The sequence below is a fragment of the Dipodomys ordii genome, unplaced genomic scaffold, assembly GCF_000151885.1.
Source record: "Dipodomys ordii isolate 6190 unplaced genomic scaffold, Dord_2.0 Scaffold270, whole genome shotgun sequence".
Taxonomy (NCBI): Eukaryota; Metazoa; Chordata; class Mammalia; order Rodentia; family Heteromyidae; genus Dipodomys; species Dipodomys ordii.
This window is the reverse complement of record NW_012267486.1, coordinates 302,139-322,922: the sequence shown is the minus strand read 5'-3', so window position 1 is coordinate 322,922 and position 20,784 is coordinate 302,139. Positions and strand designations below refer to the sequence as shown.

The 20,784-nt window shown below is 37.0% G+C and overlaps 3 protein-coding genes across 4 annotated transcripts; all 3 read right to left on the bottom strand.

Annotated features, from left to right (window-relative positions):
• Positions 1 to 827: 827 nt before the first annotated feature.
• Positions 828 to 1,757, bottom strand: LOC106001139 (olfactory receptor 4C6). The gene has a single exon (XM_013036268.1). The coding sequence runs from the start codon at positions 1,755 to 1,757 to the stop codon at positions 828 to 830; it is 930 nt and encodes a 309-aa protein (XP_012891722.1).
• A 5,311-nt stretch (positions 1,758 to 7,068) lies between these two features.
• LOC106001162 (olfactory receptor 140-like) lies at positions 7,069 to 8,004 on the bottom strand. The gene has a single exon (XM_013036293.1). The coding sequence runs from the start codon at positions 8,002 to 8,004 to the stop codon at positions 7,069 to 7,071; it is 936 nt and encodes a 311-aa protein (XP_012891747.1).
• An 8,398-nt stretch (positions 8,005 to 16,402) lies between these two features.
• Positions 16,403 to 18,484, bottom strand: LOC106001153 (olfactory receptor 4A15). Of its 2 annotated transcripts, XM_013036282.1 has the most exons (2): positions 18,473 to 18,484; positions 16,403 to 17,326 (listed from the first exon to the last, which is right to left on the bottom strand). In XM_013036282.1, the coding sequence occupies exons 1-2, from the start codon at positions 18,482 to 18,484 to the stop codon at positions 16,403 to 16,405; spliced, it is 936 nt and encodes a 311-aa protein (XP_012891736.1). The 2 variants fall into 2 exon arrangements, with proteins under 2 accessions (XP_012891736.1, XP_012891735.1); XM_013036281.1 differs by lacking the exon at positions 18,473 to 18,484 and having other exon boundaries at positions 16,403 to 17,338.
• Positions 18,485 to 20,784: the final 2,300 nt, after the last annotated feature.

Below are 20,784 nucleotides of genomic sequence, written 5' to 3'. Positions count from 1 at the left end.
GCTTCCTAAAAGAATACTTGGCAGTGTTCCACCTGAGCAAAAATTGTAATTCCTGGAATGTGTTTATATTTCTTCTCTCCTCTTCTTCCTTTATAATTCTCTGAAAATATTCTAAGGCTACAAATCCCTATGAATGTTTCTCAAACACATACTAAGTGACTAGGTTTTGTTTTTGTTTTTGTTTTTTGGCCACTGGAGGAGATCTGGCATGAATGAATAACTACAATCCCTACTTTGACAAGAACTATAATTTTGGGGAGTGAGGAATACAAAAGTCAAGGAATATTTTGCAGTATAATTTGTGATCATAAATTGTAAGAAAATAATTTAGATGGTGTAGAGGTAGAAAATAACAAAAGGGAGTGACTGGAACCATCAGGAAATCTCTCTCTCCTTCTCTATCTCTGTCTCTCTCTTTCTCTCCCCTTTTCAAGAAGAGGTTCATCTGCAAGTGTACAACAATGACACGAAATTAGTCGGGGAAATCCTCTGAGAGACAGCATTCCATCAGAGAGAAAAGAAAATTAAGGAACAACCATAAACTAGGCACAGGCAGATACACACATATACACATATATTATATACACAGATATATACACATATTTATAATATATTTTTGAAGTATGCTTAGAGCCATGTGAGAGTTCGTAGAATGAAAAGTTTTGCTGACATAGGAAGTCATCTGGTTAGTCAGAATGCTGTGATGAATTGACTTGTTTTGTTCTTAAAAGTTGCCATGGACGGCTGTGAGCCCAATGGGTTGAAGCCATCAGAGAAGGTAAGCTTCCCCTGGATTCATAGGAAAGATTGGTTCACTGGCATGTAAATTAGTGACTGCCCACAGTCCTATGTTTCATCCAGAATTTTCTCAGGGCCCTTTTCACATCTGCATTCCTCAAGGTGTAGATCAGAGGATTTAACATCGGTTCCACCACAGTAAAGGACACAGCCATTGCCTTGTCTATGGGGTAAGTGACCACAGGCCTCATGTACAAGAACACACAGGGCACAAAGAACAAGACGACCACTGTGAAGTGGGAGCTGCACGTCGAGAGGGCTCTGCGCCTCCCTTCAGAGCTGTAAGCCTTCAGGGAGCAGAGGATCACCACATAGGAAGCAATGAGGATAAGGAAGAGGGCTGTACACATCACCCCACTGTTGAGGATGACCAAGAGACCCAAGATGTGAGTGTCCATGCAGGCCAGTTTCAACAATGGAAACAAGTCACACATAAAATGATCAATGATATTGGGGCCACAGAAAGGAATTTGATACATGAAAAGAAGCTGGATTGTGGCATGGAGCCATGCTCCCACCCAGGCCCCGGCCACCAGCAGATAACACACTCGAGGACTCATGATGGTCATGTAGTGTAAGGGTTTGCAGATGGCCACGTAGCGGTCATAGGCCATCACGATGAGAAGGATGATCCCTACACCACCAAAGAAATGTTCCGCGAAGAGCTGGGTCATGCAACCTCTAAAGGAGATGGTCGTTCTCTCAGACAGGGAATTGACAATCAACTTGGGGGTAATTACTGAGGAGTAGGTGACATCCATGAGGGCTAAGGAAGTAAGGAAGAAAAACATGGGTGACTGCAGACTAGGGCTTACAGCTATGGTGACCACAATGAGTAGGTTTCCCAGTACCGTGGCCGTGTACATGAGGAGAAACAGAGCAGAGAGGGCTTTCCCCAGCTCTGAATTCTTTGTGATACCCAGCAGAATGAATTCAGTCACATTGTGTGCATTTTCCATTTGTGGTTTGCTACCCAAATGCACGCTGTCTTGGGAAATCTGCAAAAAGAATAGCATTTTTGATTAGTAATGATTGGGTAGGCTGGACCATTTTTTGACACTGTTGTACTCTTAACTTTTCTTTCATCCAGCTGTTGCTCACATCAACTACAATAAGCCTCGTGGCAGCTTCACCCTCCCCCTTCCAAGTCCCAGTCCTCACAGCAACTTTACCTCTCACTAACTTTTCCTTCACAGTGCTTTCCCAGTTTGTGGCACTTGAAATACGATGTGATTCTTGCATTGGGGAAATTTTTGACCACTAGAAAATGGTCACCTTAATATGACCTTGGAATGACATCGGTCTCATTCTCCCCAATGCCTCCATTCTGTTTTCCCCAATAAACGTCCTAGATAAGACCTCAACTTCAGCTTTTTGATCATTGAAAGGTAGATTCTTTCATTTATCAATAGATACATCTAATAGCTTCAAAAATATTATGCATGTTTCAAACAGTTCTAGTGTGCTAATTGAAGAGCTATAAGACAATTCATATCCAAAACTCCATTTTTTAATGATTTACCTTTCCACCCATGTTTACTTTCTAAAATGTCATTATTATCTACATTATTGTTTTATTATTATGCTTGTTTCTTGTAGAGGATGATGCTATGAGGTATATTTTTCCTCTTAGAGATTCAATTCTGAGGCTTAACAGGGTGAAAAAGTGATAACAAAGCTATTAAACATTAATGCCAAATTCAAACGTAGATTTTCCAGGGTCCATTAACACTAATAATAATCCGTATTGTTTATCTATGTTGATATCACCAGTGTAATACTAATGACATATTTTCTTTCATGATATAATTTCATTATCATTACACTCCAGGGAGATAATTTTATCATTACTGTACCTATTACTGTACCATTTGACATCCCATCAACTCAGCCTGAAATTGAAAACCCTCTCCAATATTAATGAATCCTCTTTTTGGTACATCTCCCTTCCTGACAGTGAAACCATTCTTTTACCACCAGAGCACATATCTAAGGCTGTTGCAGACAAAAGACAGGATTCTTAGTTCTGAAGAGGTAGCGCTAATTAATTCTTTATCCAGAAGGCTATTTACTGAACACAAACAGAAACAAACCACGCAATCGAAATCAAACTCAGTAAGTGCTTGTTATGACCTCATGATTTTCTCTTAATTCACACACAAATATACAAGATGGGAACTGTTATCTTGATTTTTAGATGAAGCGAATAATGTATGGAGAAGTCTTAAAACTTGATTAGTGGGTGTGTGAGTGAGTTCACTGTACAGGCTCCTAACCTCTAGTCTCTTGATCATCTGAGAATATTGTCTAGCTTCAGAGTTTCCTGAGGATAAAGGAAACATTGGGTATACATTGTCTGGAGAGTATGATTCGAATTTTCATTGTGACAACTTCCCATTCCATATGCTTCCCTCTGATTATACGCTAGTTAACAGACCTTTACTATCTGTCTCCACCCTCCACTCCTTCCCCCTGCCCCCCCCACCACTGTCATCCTGGATCTGTGTGACACTCACCTGTAGAGATTGCATATTACCAATCACAAATGTCTTCTCTGTTCATTTTTTAAAACATTCACATTGGTCTTATCTTTTTATGGGGATGCTTAACCAAGCCTAATTTATCACTTTGCTTTAAATTTTTAATGCTGTATTGGATACATCCTACTCACTTATTTCAATCTGTACATTTGAATTCTTTGAAGGTAAACTTCACAGAACCTTTTGACCCCCACAATGCCAGGGTCAGCTTTTTAGCACCAGAAATGAGCGTGGCACTAGCAGACCCTGGCTGCTATTCCTTTCGCATTCTAGACCCAAATCCCCTTTTGCCCATCTTTACCATTTCCAGTCTTAGACATATGTAACGAAATGCAAGAGCGAAACATACCTTGTGTTTTTAATTTAGTGTTGAGTCACTGCCATCAGATCCTCCTTCTAGTATTAATTGTGGATAACTTGCCAAAAGAAACTGAAGCACATGAAACTACAAATTCTTGGTAGCCATAGGGTCTTCATCCTGAGACAATAATTCATATACATAAATGAATCAAGTCAGTAAATTCCTGGTAGGTTTAAAATATAATTAATGGTGAATATATTGAATGATTCAATTATTTCAACAGCCTCAAAATCAGTATTCAAGTAAAAATTTAAGGCCACTTTCAAATCTCAGTGTAGTATTCACAGATAGCAACCTGATGGTATTAATAAATAAAAAACAAATACTGCTCAGAAAAACAATTTACAGCCATTTCAAGACGACCAGAGAGCTAGTCCCAGATGACACGTGATTTTTCTTCTTTAGGAGATCTAGGAAGCATAACTTCTAAAACAAGTCAGAACCTACCCAGGAAATAGTACAGTCATTCAAGAAGGAGTTCTTTTGATCGAAGTAACATTTCTAGTGATTTTAAAATTAAAAAGAGATACTCTCAATGTCCAAAGGCTTACACAGGAAACAAACCTGTGATTGAAACTGAAATTTCCTCTAAATAGGCAAAGTTGCCTACCAAGATAGCCAATAGTAAATCTGATGACAGAATCATCAATAGTTCTGTGCCATATTTGGCAGTAGAGGGAGTTTATAATTTGTAAACATTTTCCACTTTGCATTTTAAGAGAAGCACCTTAATGAGATACTCATTGAGAAAGGGACCTGCGGTAAAACAGGACACAGCACCACCTACCAGCTGTGCACACTTGCATCATTCTGGTTGCATCCCTCTGCAACACTGTCTCCACTAATCAATGCACCAGCCAATTCCCATCCACCTCTGCTGTGATAAGGTTTCCCCAGGGACAGCAGAGCTCCACTGAAACTGGGCCAAGTTGATGGCTCTTCAGCAATGAAGTATGCTTCATTCAATCAGCTCCACAGCTGAGCTCTGCTCTTTGGTAATGGAATGGTTATACTATGTTCCATATGTCTGATCATATAGATGAAAGAAAGGAAATAGTACTTCTCTTGGCCAATTAGCAAGTACCCTACATCAAGGTGTTCTGTCCTTTAAGTTTAAGTAAAAGATTAAATTTATTGTTGAAAGATGATTTTATTATTGAAGACTACTATGGTATTATTAAAGATTATTATAAGGTTAAATGTATCTTTGAAAAAAAGTTTCCTGGAGAATTAGTAAACAAGGAAATATATTTCTATTTTAAAAATGTGAGTCACAAAAAAATAGGAACAGGCAGGGCATGATAGACCATACATGTAATCTCTGATACTCCAGGGATGAAGAGAAGAAGGTTCATAGTTCAATGCCAGACAGGAAAAAAATGCTGAAGTCCCAACTCAACAAATAGGCAAGATATAGAGGTTTATGTCAATCACCTCAACTAAACAGGAGCTGGGTCTCAGTATGAGAGTGGCCCTGGACAAGATGTTAAAACACTATCTGAAAAGAAAACAATAATAATCTCAAGCAAATAGAACTAGAGGCATGGTTTAAGTGGTAAAGTGCTTGCCTAGCAAGTAAAGATATTAGCAAATAAAGGTCCCTCTCCTACCCCCCAAAAACACAACAAAAAAGAAAAGAAAAATAGAAGCAGATTTAGAGGACTTTCAAAATATTTGGCCTATTTTTGTTCCAAGAAGAAAACTCAAAGATAGTTTATAGATTGCTTCTGCTATTCTTCCTTTTGCATGTCTCCCATTTTATATACATTCATGGTGCCCCAAAATGCGAACTAAAAAAAAATCAATAGTGATCATTCACTTTCCTAGTGCCTACCCTCCATGTATCCATCTGAGAATTTGTTGCTTCTATTTTATTAGTACACATTATCACAAATTTATTGGTTTTACTGTGACTTTATTATTATTGTTGTTGTGGTGGTGGTGGTGAATTCTTTTTAAAATTTATTATTAATAAGTTTTTATTGTGAAAATACCATACAGAAGGGTTACAATTACATGAGCAAGGTAATGAGTACATTTCTTATCAAGCATTGCTGCCTCCTCCTTTGTTTCCCCTTACCAGCCCTGCTCTACCATCCCCCCACCACCCTCCCCATCTTTGATACTTACTGTGACTTTTGAATGCATATGTATTATGTTCTTTGGTCATATTCATCACTGATATTAACATTTCTTGTTCACCCTTCCTCTTTTTCCCCACCTATCCCTCTGAGATTTTCAAGCTTTTTTTTTTATAAAACTAAGATTTCACATATGAGAGAAAACATGTAATACAATGAGAGCTCATTTTATCTGTGGATTTTTCTACACATGGTTTTGACCATGAACAGTCCAGAAATAATTTTAATTAAAAAATAACAACCTTAAATCCCATTACACAACTCAATTGAGGCAGATGAACTTTCTATCAGTTCTGTGTTAACATCAACAAGTGTAAATCATTGTGTGAGCAGCTCAGGCATTTCCCTACCCTATATGTGAATGTTATGAAATTATGTCTCCCACAGAGCAAATGGTGCCCCCCAAAGCAAAGCAAATGCAATGTCCTTACTTAAGTGGAACAGCAAGCAGCTTAGATTCTCTAAAGGGCAGTAGAGGAAGTTTATCAGCATGGCATTGCTGTGAAAATGAAATGCAGTAGTGAACTTGATGTATCTTAAGCAGTCATAGTTTTCCCTTCAACGGTAGTATCCTTGGAACCATATAGCCAGGGATAGCAAAGATCTATAGTGCAGTTGTCTTTCTAAGCCTGGCTCATTTTATTTATATAGTGATAGCCTATTGTACCCATTTTCCTGCAAATGACATTATTTCTCACCCCTCTTTATGGCTGAATAATACTCTGATGTGTGTTTGTGTGTGTGTGTGTGTGTGTGTGTGTGTGTGTACATGCACACATCTGACCATTTTCATCATTCATCCCTTGTTAACAACCTGGGCTGATCTGATTCTTTCCTAACTTGTAGAGCCTCTTTTCTAATTTTGTTAGAGGCCAATAAATATTTTTTAAATACATAGAGATCAAAGTTCTAAGGAAAAGCTAATTTATCACATACATGAAGAACTTAGGCAATCAACAGTATGACTCTGGAGAAAACTCATTCTCTAGAATTCTCCAAGGACAGTCTTTTTATAAATCTTTCCAGTGAAAAATCCAGAATCTATGCATATGAGCATTGAGCACTTAATAAAGCACATTAAAAGCTGTGCAGAGGTCTAGTCTCTCTGTTCAAAACATGTTAGTCTCTGGGGTTTAGTTCTGAGTGTCTCGACACTGTTCTGTGAACAATCATTAGTTCGCTTGCACACTTCCCCACAATTTATGTACACGGCCACCTCCTTGCCTGTCTAAACAGGCCACATTCCTCTCCTCTTCCACAGACTCCTCATGGCATTTTTCACCTCTGTGTTCCTCACTGTGTAAATGATAGGATTCAACATGGGGGTGAGAATGGCAAAGAACACAGTCACCAGCTTGTCCACGGGGTAGGTGGCCACGGGGCGCATGTAGGTGAAGATGCAAGGCACAAAAAAGAGAACGACCACCGTAAAGTGGGAGGCGCACGTGGAGAGGGCTTTGCGCCTGCCCTCAGAGCTGTGGGATTTCAGGGAGCCCAAGATGACTATGTAGGAGACAAGTAACATGGAAAAGATGAGCAAGCACATGGCCCCGCTATTGGCCGCCACCACCATCCCCAGCCTGTAGGTGTCTCTGCAGGCGAGTTTCAACAGAGGGAAGAGATCACACATGAAGTGGTCAATGACATTGGGGCCACAGAAGGGCAGGTGAGTCATGAAGAGAATTTGCACGGTGGCATGCAGAACCCCTCCTAGCCAGGCTACCACTACCAAGAGACGACATAAGCCCGGCCTCATGATGGTCATGTAGTGGAGGGGCTTGCATATGGCCACGTAGCGGTCATAGGCCATGACAATAAGCAGGATGATCTCTGAGCCGCCCAGGAGATGCTCCACGAAGAGCTGAGTCAGGCAGCCACCCAGAGAGATGGTTCTCCTCTGGTAGAGCAGGTCCACAAGCATTTTAGGGGTGGTGACAGAGGTGTAGGAGGCATCGATGAAGGACAGGTAAGTGAGAAAGAAGTACATGGGAGCGGAGAGAGAGGGGCTGAGGGAGATGGTGGTGACAATGAATAGATTGGCCAGCACAGTGAATAAGAAGATGAATGAAAAGACAATGAAGAGTATTTTCTGCCAGTGTGGGTTCTGTGTGAGACCCAAGAGGATAAATTCTGTCACGTTATTTGGAGGCATGAAGTGATCCATTCAGGAACTGAAACCTTACCGAGGCCAGAATCATCTGTATAGAAAGATGAGGAAACATGATCATTAGCCATGATAGGATGATAGGCTGGATTTCAAAGGACAGACAGAAGATAGTCTCTGTAACTGTGAAGCAAATTCATAGCCTTCCTTACTCCATAACTGCTTCAATTATTTATATCCAACTTCCCCCCATGATGTTTTCTGTCCCTCCATAGACCTTGTTGTATTTATCTCCCATAAAATATCTGGGGCTGGAAAGGTGGTTCCGTGGTAGAGTGCTTGCCTTGCATGCATGAGGTCCTGGGTTCGATTCCTCAGCACCATATAAGCAAAAAAGCCAGAAGTGGCGCTGTGACTCAAGTGGTAGAGCGCTAGCCTTGAGCTGAAGAGCTGAGGGACAGCATCCAAACCCAGAGTTCAGGCACTATTACTGAGACACACACACACACACAAACACACACTCACACACAGTATACATATATATGGTAGTATGTATATATATATATATATATATATATATGGTAGTATATAGTATTCCTTGTATAATTTATAGCGGAGTTACTGAGCTATCTTCCAAGAGATAAGGATTTTCCTTCTGTTTCCATCTTACTTCACTAGTCATTCCAGTCTCCTCTTCTTCTGAATCCTCTTCCACATCTGTGTTCTCTCAAATTACAACCAGAAGTATTTTAGGAGCATTAGCGGCTGCATACAAGTAAAAAAAAAATGTTCTCTCTTCCAGAATTTGCATTTTTGAACCCAGAAGTTTGGGAAAGAAAGACATGGTCAAGACATCGAGGAGCAGGAAAATGCCTAAGTATTTAGAGACAGACTCTTCCTGCCATGGGTCAAAACACAGATGCTATTTTTGTCTTTTCCCTCTCTGTGCTGAGGGCAGTGTCTCAGCCATACTGTCATCTACTTCAGGTGATGAATAAACCTCTGGAGAACTCACACATGGCACATTTTCATGTCCATCTGTGTGCAAGAATACACCTGCTTCCCTCATCCACCCTCTAAGGAGTTCAAGTACTAATTTCCTTCTGGTCACTTATGCATACTATTTACTTCATGAGAATTATTAATGAACTTTTGAAAAGGCAAGTAATTTCAAAGTCTTGACATCATTTATAAAGCATGAAAGTGTTCATAACTTCTAAGAAAGTGTATGTTGTTGAGTAAATGTTGGTTAGTTTGATGTGCTTAATTCTTTCTGAATTATGTTCCAAACATTATTTCTCATAGTTCAAGTCAGTAAATTTATCACTTCAGTAGGTGGGGTTATTAGACACACACACACACACACACACACACACACACACACACATACACACACACACAAACATTATGCTTTATGGAGGTTTTTCAACCCAAGATGATCTAGTAGGCAAAAGAAGCCTTTATTTAAAAAAATGTTTAAATAAAAATTGCATATAGAGAAAATAGACAGCTAGATAACTACAGTACTAGAAGTGTATACATATACCTGCAAACACACATACATATTAAATACTACTAACACAGTATCTATTGCATGTTCATATGTGAATGTAAAACATTTCTACCAGATGCCATTAGTAATCCCTCCCCTGACAGATTCCTTTCTGTCTCCATACATGAAATAAATGGTCAGCTCTAGTTCTTTAAATATGTGCTATGGACATTCTTAGGTCTCTTTCTCCACTAGCACCCCCCATCCACTACTCTTAGTGAGATGTTATTTGTGCATAGACTCAGAAAAACTCATCATCATTTGAGGACCTAAATTGCCCAAAAAAATATAGAGAAAAATGTAGCTATAATGAGATTCATTCCATAAAGACATTTTCCTTTCAAAGTTGTTGTCAGGAACCAAAGATGAACATCTTTCCTTTACACATCTGTGAATAGAAACCATAGCTACTTTATTGCATTCCCTCATTCTGAGTCACCTCCTAAACAGATTAAAAGCCCAGAGTACATCAAGTAGGGCAATAGCTGTGAGTTAAAAATAACTATGAGGAAATGGAAATTATTTAGTCTTTTTTATTTAACTTCGTAAAACTAGTTCTAGAAATAAACCCAAAGGAAATTGTTTTCAAACAGAAAACGTATAACACTTTTATCAATGTGATAAGGGAATGAGAATACTAGAAACTGTATAATGCTCATAGTAGAGAAATGAATGAGTAAAACACAGCACATCCCTTAAAAGGGTCTGTAGATTTTAACAGAGATGTTTTTTAAAATCTTTGTAATATAGGAAAAGCCTTATGCTGTGTTAGTAAATGTACACATTACCTTGCTCATGTAATTGTAACACCTCTGTACGGTATTTTCACAATAAATCAAACAAGGGAAATTGTAATGCATATTTGATACGTATGATTCTTACCAGTTTAAATACATATAAATTGGAGGAAAGACAATGAAATATTACTTCTAAGGTGAGATTTATGATTGATTCTATTTTCCTTAGTGTTTCATTGGCTAAAGAAAAGAAAACTTAGATTGGTAAGGATGTGAGAGTGATTATATCATTTTTATTGCAATATAGGAATTATATACACTATAGGGTTTCATTATGACATTCCTATTCATGCCTACAATATATTTTTACCAGTATTCACTGCTTCATTCTGTACTCTTATTCTCTTCCCCCTTTTTTTCCCTTCCACAGTCCTAGTATATGATGATAAATTTAAAGTCTATTTAATCCCAAGATTCCACATTTATATGATTTCCTCTTTTTAAAAAATCTCACCTATCAATTTATTGAACATAACTCCATGTGCAGGACTCCAAATGACTGTATGTCCATAAAGAACGAAGCAAAGTTGTAAGCTCAAAAATGTCTGCCCCTCAGCGACAACAGATCTTCACTGATTTATAAACACTTTTGAACAATGCCGTTCTCTGGAGTCTTACCCAATGATGCTACATACCCTGTTTGCAGACAAACTTTCTTAGCAGTGGCTAATTGAACCTCTGGAGTATTTCATTACCATAAGCACATCTCACAACAACCCAATTACTTCTGCTTTCTTAACCGAACAGTGCAGAAGAACAATGTAGCATTTGTCTTTAATTGTGAAGGGTTTTTCCCCCTTTGGTACACAAGAAGGTAAATCACTGTGTCAGGAGGAAGTAAAAATAAAATAAAATAAAATAAAAAATTGAGAGAGGGGTTAACATTGTTCTAAAATAAATGTTCCCATTGTTTACTTACTTTACTTACCCATTTACTTTACCCATTACTTTACTGTAACTATACCCCCACCGTATGTCACGTTTACACTAAAAACATTAAAATAAAAAAATCAGCTGCTACTGAATTTGGATATTTGGTGACAAATTAGCTTACTGTTTGTATGAGGACTGGATAGATGATATTGTATAGACTGAATGTTTAGCTGCCTTTTGAAATTTTTGCTTTAACATTTTGTTTGTTGAAGAATAACCTTTAGTGGTCATATTTTAAAGTGGACATTATGGGACAGGGACAGGCTGTATTATTATTAAAGCACCACTGGCAACCAGTGTAGTTGACAGAATCCCTCCAAAGCAGTTGTTTCTCATGCCAAGTCCAGAGGGAGATTAGCATGGTAATAGTAAAAAATAATTACCTTTCTTGAATTATGGTCTTCTAAAAGTTTAATTCCATAACACTGAATTAAATTCAGTTTAATCTAATAACATAAAATGAAAGAAGCTCTCAATGTTCCCACTAAGTCAGGAAAGCAGGTTATCATTCACAAGGGAAAATAATGGCTATGGCTTCTAATTCTTATGCCAAAATCCTTGTTTGTAAGATTGTTGGGTTGCAATTAACCTATTGTAACACTTTCATGCTGTCATCATTTATGAGGTGCATTTAAATTACCTACTAAGTAAAAGAAATGTGATGTACAGAGGGATTGCAGTTAAATAAGTCAGGTATTGAGTACATTTCTTTTTGAACAGTGTCACTCACCGCTCCCCTCATTTTCTCCCAGGTTTTTTCCTCTCAATCCCCCTCCCTCCTCAAGTTACATAGTTCATTTCCAACACAGTGGTTAGTAAAAATATTTTTTAAATCAATTGATTTCAATTAAACTCAAGAATAATCTATATAGACCCACATTCACTCATCCATATTCCAATATGCTTTCCAAAATAAGGAAAATATAAGTTGTATTTAACTGATTTTGAGAATACAGTCGTGGTGAGAAGTATACATTGTAGTAAAAAAAGAAATTAAGAAAACTGAAGCCACATGACTGAACTGAACTTGAATAAATGCTTGAATATTGCATGGTCATGATAATATGTGTGTTAACAGGAGCAGGGGAGTATCAAGATGTAGTAAATTATTTACTAGTTACCCCTAACCTCTCAAAACTCTTCCAATTTGACTTCTAGTTCAAGTAAAATACAATAATATTTGAGGTAACTATATGAACATGAGTAGAATCACATAGCATGTACATCCTCTGAATGAACTTGATTGTAGAAGCCAGTAACTTACTGGAATGAGATAGTGTCACAGTAAAAGTAGTCCCAGGTCTCCTGCTCCCAAGGTGCTGCTCTTATTCATCATTAATTGTGCTTCTACAGCCATAGCATGTCGTTAACTGTTGTTACAACAGAGATTCCAATTTTGTCAGTAACACATTTAGTAGCTACAAAGTGGGAAGTTGGATCATCAGAGGTAGTGATATAACACAATAGAAGCATGTGTACTATGGAAACAGACTATACTTGAAAAGATCCAAATTGTATAGTACATTTTTTGCATACTGTATAGTAAATGCAATTATTTTACAATTTTATTTTAGAGTTAACATATATTTGTAGTATAAAGGGAGCTTCCTTGTATTATTTCCATGCATACATGTAGTCTATACTGAACTGACTTACCCTTCCACCTTGTTCATTTTCTGTGGCTTTATCAACACTTCTTTGTCAAATGTCATTCAGTGGGTTTTATTGTGGTATATTCACACACACACACACACACACACACACACACACACACACAGAGCACCCTGAATGTGTTCCATAAGGTAATGGGAAAGTATTTTTCTTTTAATTTCCTTCATTCCACTCAGTCTTAGATAGAAGTAGACTATACAAATGTCTGAGTTCCAACTATTTTTATGTGAAGGCATATCATGCAACTCTGCAATTAAAATTAAGAAAATTTTCAGATGCTTACAAAGCAAGAGATTGGGCTGATCAATACTACCTACTTTGTAACAGAGTTTGTAATCCTTGAAAGAAATTCAAGCATCCATCAAATTTGAATGGAAAAGAATGAAAATCTGACCATTGGTCCCATCAACCCACTTGAACTTCATTTTCTTCTGTCAATAAAAACTAATAATAATAATAATAATTCCTTCCTTGTAAAGTGTTTTATGAGTCAACTGAGGTCAAAGAAAGGTTCCGTGATCAATTATGGTATAAAAAAGATTAAATGGAAAGTTCCAGAAGCAATTCATTAATCTCAAGTTGCATGCCATTCTTTGTAACATGAAGAAATCTCACATCATCCCATTTGGTCCATCCCAGGGCATAAATCATGCACCTTCCTGGCATAGCCACACAGCCTACTCCACTTGAACACAAGGCAGTGAATTACCTAGCATGAGATCACAATTCTTATGTAACTCCGAGTTCACTTACTAATAGCTTTGGAGGACACAATTCCACTACCTTATATTATAATAGTTGTTTTATTATTAATAAGTGTATCTTCTTACTGTATTTACAAAATAACCTTCATCACCGATATGCATGTATAGGAAAAGCATAGTAGGTAAAGATGAATAAAATCCATGATTTCAGTTTTTACCAATTACAATATAGCTATTTTTAGCCATATATTGTGCTTTATCTGATATGCTGGAAGAGAAGAAACGTGGCACTTTTTTGTCAGTCGTGGGGCTTGAACTCAGAGCCTAGACACTGTCCCTGACCCTGAGCTCTTTTGTTCAAGGCTAGTGCCCTACCACTTTGAGCCATAGCTCCACTTATGGTTTTCTGGTGGTTAATTGGAGATAAGAATCTCACAGACTTACCTGTCCCAAATGGCTTTGAACCGCAATCCTCACCTGGAATTACAGGTGTGAACCACTGGTACCCTTTACATGCTATTTTCTTATTTAATAAAAAGATATCATGGCAAGTTTCTACAATTATTTAATTCAGGTTCTTAAAAGGATGCTGAAATTCCTTGATAAAAGGTTACTAGACCTTTGTAGGAAAAAACAATCACAAAAATCTAGCAAACATGGAAACACCTGCCTATACTCCTAGGTTACACAGGAATCAGCAGTGAGAAGATCATGGTCCAAGGCTAAAATGTATGAAAAAACTAAATGAAGAAAATAGTGTGCTGAAGGTATCATTGAAGTGGGAGGGTGCCTGCCTAGTAAGTTTCAGTCTGATTTCAAATTCCATTACTACCCAAAATTATAAAATCCATATATTCTTACTCCCTATGCTATTTTGCTTTGGACTCTTCTGTTTTAATATATTTGTGATTTGTTTCTAATTGAAGTCAAATAGAAACAAAGTATACTATTTAAGAACAAACACCCACTGGACCTCCCAACCCAACCACATCTTATGGATGATAGAAATGTCATAGGGGAAGCCCTTACCATGTGGAATGAATACATACCAAATTAACAATATCTAGAGTGCATTTAGTTTTGTCCACTGACAATAAAGTGAAAATGCATGGGTGGCTCTTTTCAAAATAGGTTGAAAAGCTGGAGGCATTTGTGTGGCTAAGTACAATACCCACATAAATTTAGAAAATTATGAAAAAATACCGATTTTCCATCTTAATATGTATGTTCTGGGTTGACTTTTTAACAAGACAATTTGGAATATCAGCTTTTAAAAGAGTGATCTTGGTAATATAGCACTAGGTCTTCAAACAGACTACAGAGTAACCGAAAACAGAAGACACCTTTGACTTATCAATTAAGTCAAGGCTAAATAGTTTCCAGAGGATAATGAAAGAATTAATTATGTAAAATATTGCAATACATACCTAAAGCATTTATCCTGTATTTGTTGAAAGCTTAACAAGTATACCCAGAGAGGCAAGTTGAATGTAGAGAAGTTCAATGGCTCCACTGTGAGTTAAGAGTCTTCACTATGTAGTCCATTATTGGATGAAGTCAATTGTCCTAGATGTTCAGAATAGCACTGAACAATATTTCTGCTTTAATGTCTATCAGAATATGTGAAATCTATAACAACCATACACTTCCTGGACACCTTGATTCTATCACAATGTGACATTAACCAAAATTATTTCTTATGAGTTTATTCTCAGCTATAAATATATTCTATTAACCTTTAAATCAATCCATTTGTCCAAAACATGTGATTACTATTAAATTAAAAATGTTTTTAAAAAGTGAATTGTTAGGTATAAAATATACATCACTTGGAATGAAGAGAACAAGTCCTATTTTGGTCACATTTTTATATGCAGAAAGGTTTCACAAACAAGAATAGATTTTCAGCATTCTACTCAAAGAAAGAAAAGTTGATGAAGGAGCTAGGAAGGTGGCTCAGTGGTAGAGTGCTTGCCTTGCATGCCTGAGGCCCTGGGTTCGATTCCTCAGCACCACATAAGCAAAAAGAAAAAAGCCGGAAGTGGCGCTGTGGCTCAAGTGGTAGAGCGCTAGCCTTGAGCTGAAGAGCTGAGGCACAGCGCCCAGGCCTAGAGTTCAGGCCCTACAACCGGACCCAAAAAAAAAAAAAAGTTGATGAATTACTGAGTGTGAATTACTGTTATTAGCTTATTTGGATCTCTCCATAGTGAGTACATACTAAAATATTATTTTATAACTATATTAATATAAAATAATTATAATTATAGATATATTATCCTATACCAATTATTAATAATATGAATTTATATATTAATTATGTTCCATATTAATGTTTTGCATATATGTTATATATTTTATATACTAACATCAATATGTTTTATATTATTAAATATATGTTAATAGTATATTGGTAAATACATAAGGTATTAATATGGCATATTACATCAGTTATATCTTAATATATACACATATTGTCTTCTACAAACATATGCAATTATTTTTCAGTGAAATGAGTTTTAAAATATAAATGAACAGAGATAAATGATAAATCCAATAGCAATTTTCCATCAAAGATTCTTAAACACCAAAGTATGTTTACACATATACGCTATAAAACTCATAAAATTCTTCCTCTCCGGAGGTTTGCATAACTAACATCTTCCACTTGTTAAATTCACATGGAAGTCTCAGAATAAGCAGGCTACACAGTCACAAAGGAAGTGATAGGCGACACATGCGATTTCAGGCAGTGAACATAGTCCCAGGCTGTGTAAAAGAATGCAGGCTGTTCTGCGTGAGGATTACAGCCCTCTCCCAACTAAAACCACGTTTTTACTCCACAATTTCCTCATGGCATTTTTCATTTCTGCATTCCTCAGGGTGTAGATTAGAGGATTCAGCATGGGGGTTATGAACGTCAAAACGACCGTCACGGACTTGTCAATGGGAAAGGTGGAACTGGGCCTTGCATACAGGAAGATGCAGGGGACGAAGAATAGAATGACCACAGTGACGTGCGATGCACAGGTGTAGAAGGCTTTGCGTCTCCCTTCCAATCCGTGAGACTTAAGAGAGTTCAATATGATCCAGTAGGACACCAGGAGAATCAAGAAAGTGAGGGAACAAATCGCCCCTCCGTTAGCTATCATAGAAACCCCAATGAGGTAGGTGTTGGTGCAAGCAAGTTTCAGTAAGGGATACATATCACACAGAAAGTTGTCGATGACGTTGGGACCACAGAAAGGGAGCTGATAAATAACAAGGAATTGAACCAAAGAGTGAAGAAAGCCTCCCATCCAGGCCACCAATAGCATAAGGACACACACCCGCCGATTCATGATGGACATGTAGTGAAGAGGTTTGCAGATGGCCACATATCGGTCATAAGCCATCACCACCAGAAGGATGACTTCAGCACCAGCGAAGAAATGATCTAAAAAAACTTGAGTCATACAAGCCTGGAAGGAAATGGTCTTTTTCTCATAGAGCAAGTCTACAATCATTTTGGGAGCAATGGTGGTCGAATAGACAGTATCAATAAATGATAAATAAGCCAGAAAAAAGTACATAGGGAAGCCCAGGGACTGGCTGGCCATGATTGTTACCATGATGAGCATGTTGCCCAGTATTGTCACTATATAAATGAATAAGAAGGTCACAAATAGAACTTTCTGCCCCTTGGGATTCTGGGTAAGTCCCAAAAGGATAAACTCAGTCACATTGTTCTTATTTGCCATGTATTCTTCTGAAAGTGGTGCTCTTCCTCGTTTTACTCACTGAGATCTACCGAGAAAAATAGAAGAAAAGAAAACGAATAGGTAATTAATTCACTTATATGTCGTTGCAGGTCATCCAAGTTTCAATATTTGCCTCTAGGATGTTTCACCACAATTTCCTGAATCTAAGAATTAAACGCATGGTCACTAAAAAAAACATTGTGAGTGCTCATTAAATGCTCATTAAACTTACCTTGAATTTCAGCATTTATCAGAGGACAACTGAGCACAGATAAAGATATTGAATTTTCTTCAGCCACGAATGTACAAAGAAAACAATGGGTGTTTTGAATACACACGTACACACACATAAACACACACACAACAGTGCACACATTTACTCACAAGCAGAACAATTAGGAACCAGGATTATTGAAGGAAAAAATGAGTAATAAAGTTCAAAGTGAATCTATTAAAATTTGTTTAAATTGGTTATGGTTACCTAAAAATTGAATAAAGGTTTTAAGCAACATTATGATATAATACAAATAATTCTGTACTATTTGTGGGTAAATATTTGTTCATTTTAACTCAGTAATATTAGGAATATCTTCTCCCACCTTAGATTGTTTCTTGAAATTGCTACTACCTTTCCAGTTATACAGTTATCTGAGTTCTTACCATTGACAACATTATCCTAAATAACATGATAGTATTTTTTATCATGCAGATTCACTCTGTTCTAAAGGTGATTATCAAATAATTATTGAATGAATCATTTTATTCCTGAATTATTATTGTTGAAAGGCCAACAAGAAGTTCACTCTTGAGTAAAAATGAATCATTTCCTTGATTCCCAGATATTTTGAGATGCTAATCTTCTGTGTAATATGCACAGTTCATGTTGGAATACTTAATTTCTATATTCTACCACTTTAATGCCTACATTTCTTAGTGTCTGCTTTTGAGAGTCTGAATATTCTATCCTTTGCATTTTTAGAAAGTGAACTTATACTTAATCACCTGAAAATATGAGAGTGTTTATAGAAAGCTGAGAGAAAACTGAGAAAAGAGAGATTAAAAAATAACAATGGTCCTAAATTGAATGAAAATTACAATTTGTTGGGGGATGTGGTATGTGAACTGAGTAGAGACAATCTCCTCCATAAGCTGTCAGTCAGGAGGTACTTAGGGAGAAGGAAAGTACTAATACCAGTGCTTGCTTCTTGGAATCTTTGTACTCCTCAGTAAAAGAATAATGCAAAAGTCATATTCTAACTTTTGATATCTGTCAATAGAAAATAACTTTCTCATGTAACTATGACCCTCTATATAGTATCTTTACAATAAAAATATATAAAAAAAGAAAACAAACTTTACAACTTTGTGGGGAGGTGAGGAAGAAAAACAAAGGAGGGATTAACAATGCTCAATAGGAAATGTATTCATTGTCTTACTCATGTAACTGTAACCCCTCTGTACCATATTTTTGCAAATATATATATATATATATATAGAAAATAACTACCTAAAAATAGAATCTCCAACTTAGGGGCTCCTAATACTTCATCTATACATGATTCATTGCCTTTACTCTCACTATGAATGGATGTTTGTATTTATAATTGAACATAAGTTCTTACCATTCATAAGAGCTGTCAGCATTTAGAGGTAGCTTCTATAAAGGTTTCTCATGTTGACCTCTTGTGTACTTATGACTCTTTTTTATGATTGTGGGACTTGAATTCAGGGCCTGGACGCTGTCCCTCTTTTGCTCAAGGCTAGTGCTCTATCACTTTCAGCTCCAGTTTTCTGTTGGTTAATTGGAGATAAGAATCTCATGGGGACTTTTCTGCTGGGCTGGCTTTGAACCATGATCCTCAGATCTAAGCCTCCTGAGTAGCTAGGTGTGAGCCAGCAACTCTCATTTTTTCATAGCATTTTAAGTGCTTTATAAATATATCTATCCAGCACAAGTTTCAAGTACAAAAGCTTAAAGCACCCCAGGCCCTGAGTTCAAGTTTGGGACTCACTCACACACACACACACACACACACACACACACACACACACTGTAGATAATATGCATATTTCCTATTGTGCTGAATTTTCTCTATTTTAGTATGCATTGAAATTAAACTTATACAACTTGTAGACAATTATTTGTATGCTACTTAATCTAATACTTACAAGATGGAAAAAGTACCTGTGTTAATTTTATTCTTGATTCTGACATAAAAAATTTTAATTGCATTAAAAAGCCTGTTTCTTAAGAAATATACAAAATCCATTCAAAGTAAGCCTGTTTCTTTTTCCCTACTCAAAAAACAGTGAAGAGTGTTTATAAATAGATTACCTGGCTTTTCAATATTCTCTTTGATAACTTGTTCCAAAGCCACACTTCTGAAACTGTACCATAGATCTGGAAGCTTGATATCTTAGCTTGATGAAGATCAGTCAAAACTGCCACCCTAGGTCCAGGCGTGTTCTAGAGAGGAAGGGGGAAAGCAGAGCACTGAAGCTATAAATGCTTTCTCACATAGAAATATGTCTCCTTTAGTGTCCACAGAGCTTTTCCATGTTCTTTCACTTGCAGAACACTGTATGGCTTAAGTTCTGGATTTATCCAGAGCTATCTTCGACAATCAACACCAAAGTTGCTTGATGAATCATCGAGTATCTGATCATTCTACTTGACAACACATCTCAAGAGTAAATGGTAAAATTCATTGTTTATTGCCCGAATTACTTGAATGCACCTGGTAACAGTTTGGGTCAATTGTGCATCACACAATCAAGAATGGACTTTGTTGTGTATTCCTACAAAATTGACAACACTGTATTGAGAGTCTTGTATGCTAGTGGCTTTTATTTTATATTTTCGCTGTAGCATTAATAACTTGGGAGAGTCTCATGGGTAGCAGAAGGCATGGCTGGGAATTTAATAAGTAAAACAAAATATTTAACTCATAACAGCTTTCCTGAGTTGTTCAAAGTGTCCCCAAAGCTACTTGCTGCCATTAAATTCACTAAGGACTCCTATCCCCAAAAGACCTGACATCAACCATGCAATGAGTTCTATATGGGCAGAAGCTTTCCCTGGACAATCATTTCAGGACAGTTAAGTGTAAAAAATAGCAATCTAAAAGCAATTCAGTTATTGAAAACATAATCCAAAAGTTGTGTCTATAAGTACAATTTGTTTTCAGTAAATTAGCATATGTCCAAGATTTTCAAATTCAAGAGTCAAAGAAAAGCATAAGGCTTCGTGCAGGTGAAGCACACTTAAGTAGAATGTCACAAAATCATCACCAGTACATGTTTTTTGCCAACTCCAATGAGATTATATCTGCATGCATGTTCAGTTCAGTTGCAAAATAAATTCTCTGGAAAATAAATTTTTTTAAAAAAGCTAAGTAAGGAAGTGGTGCTGTGGTTCAAGTGGTAGAGCACTTGCCTTGAGCTAA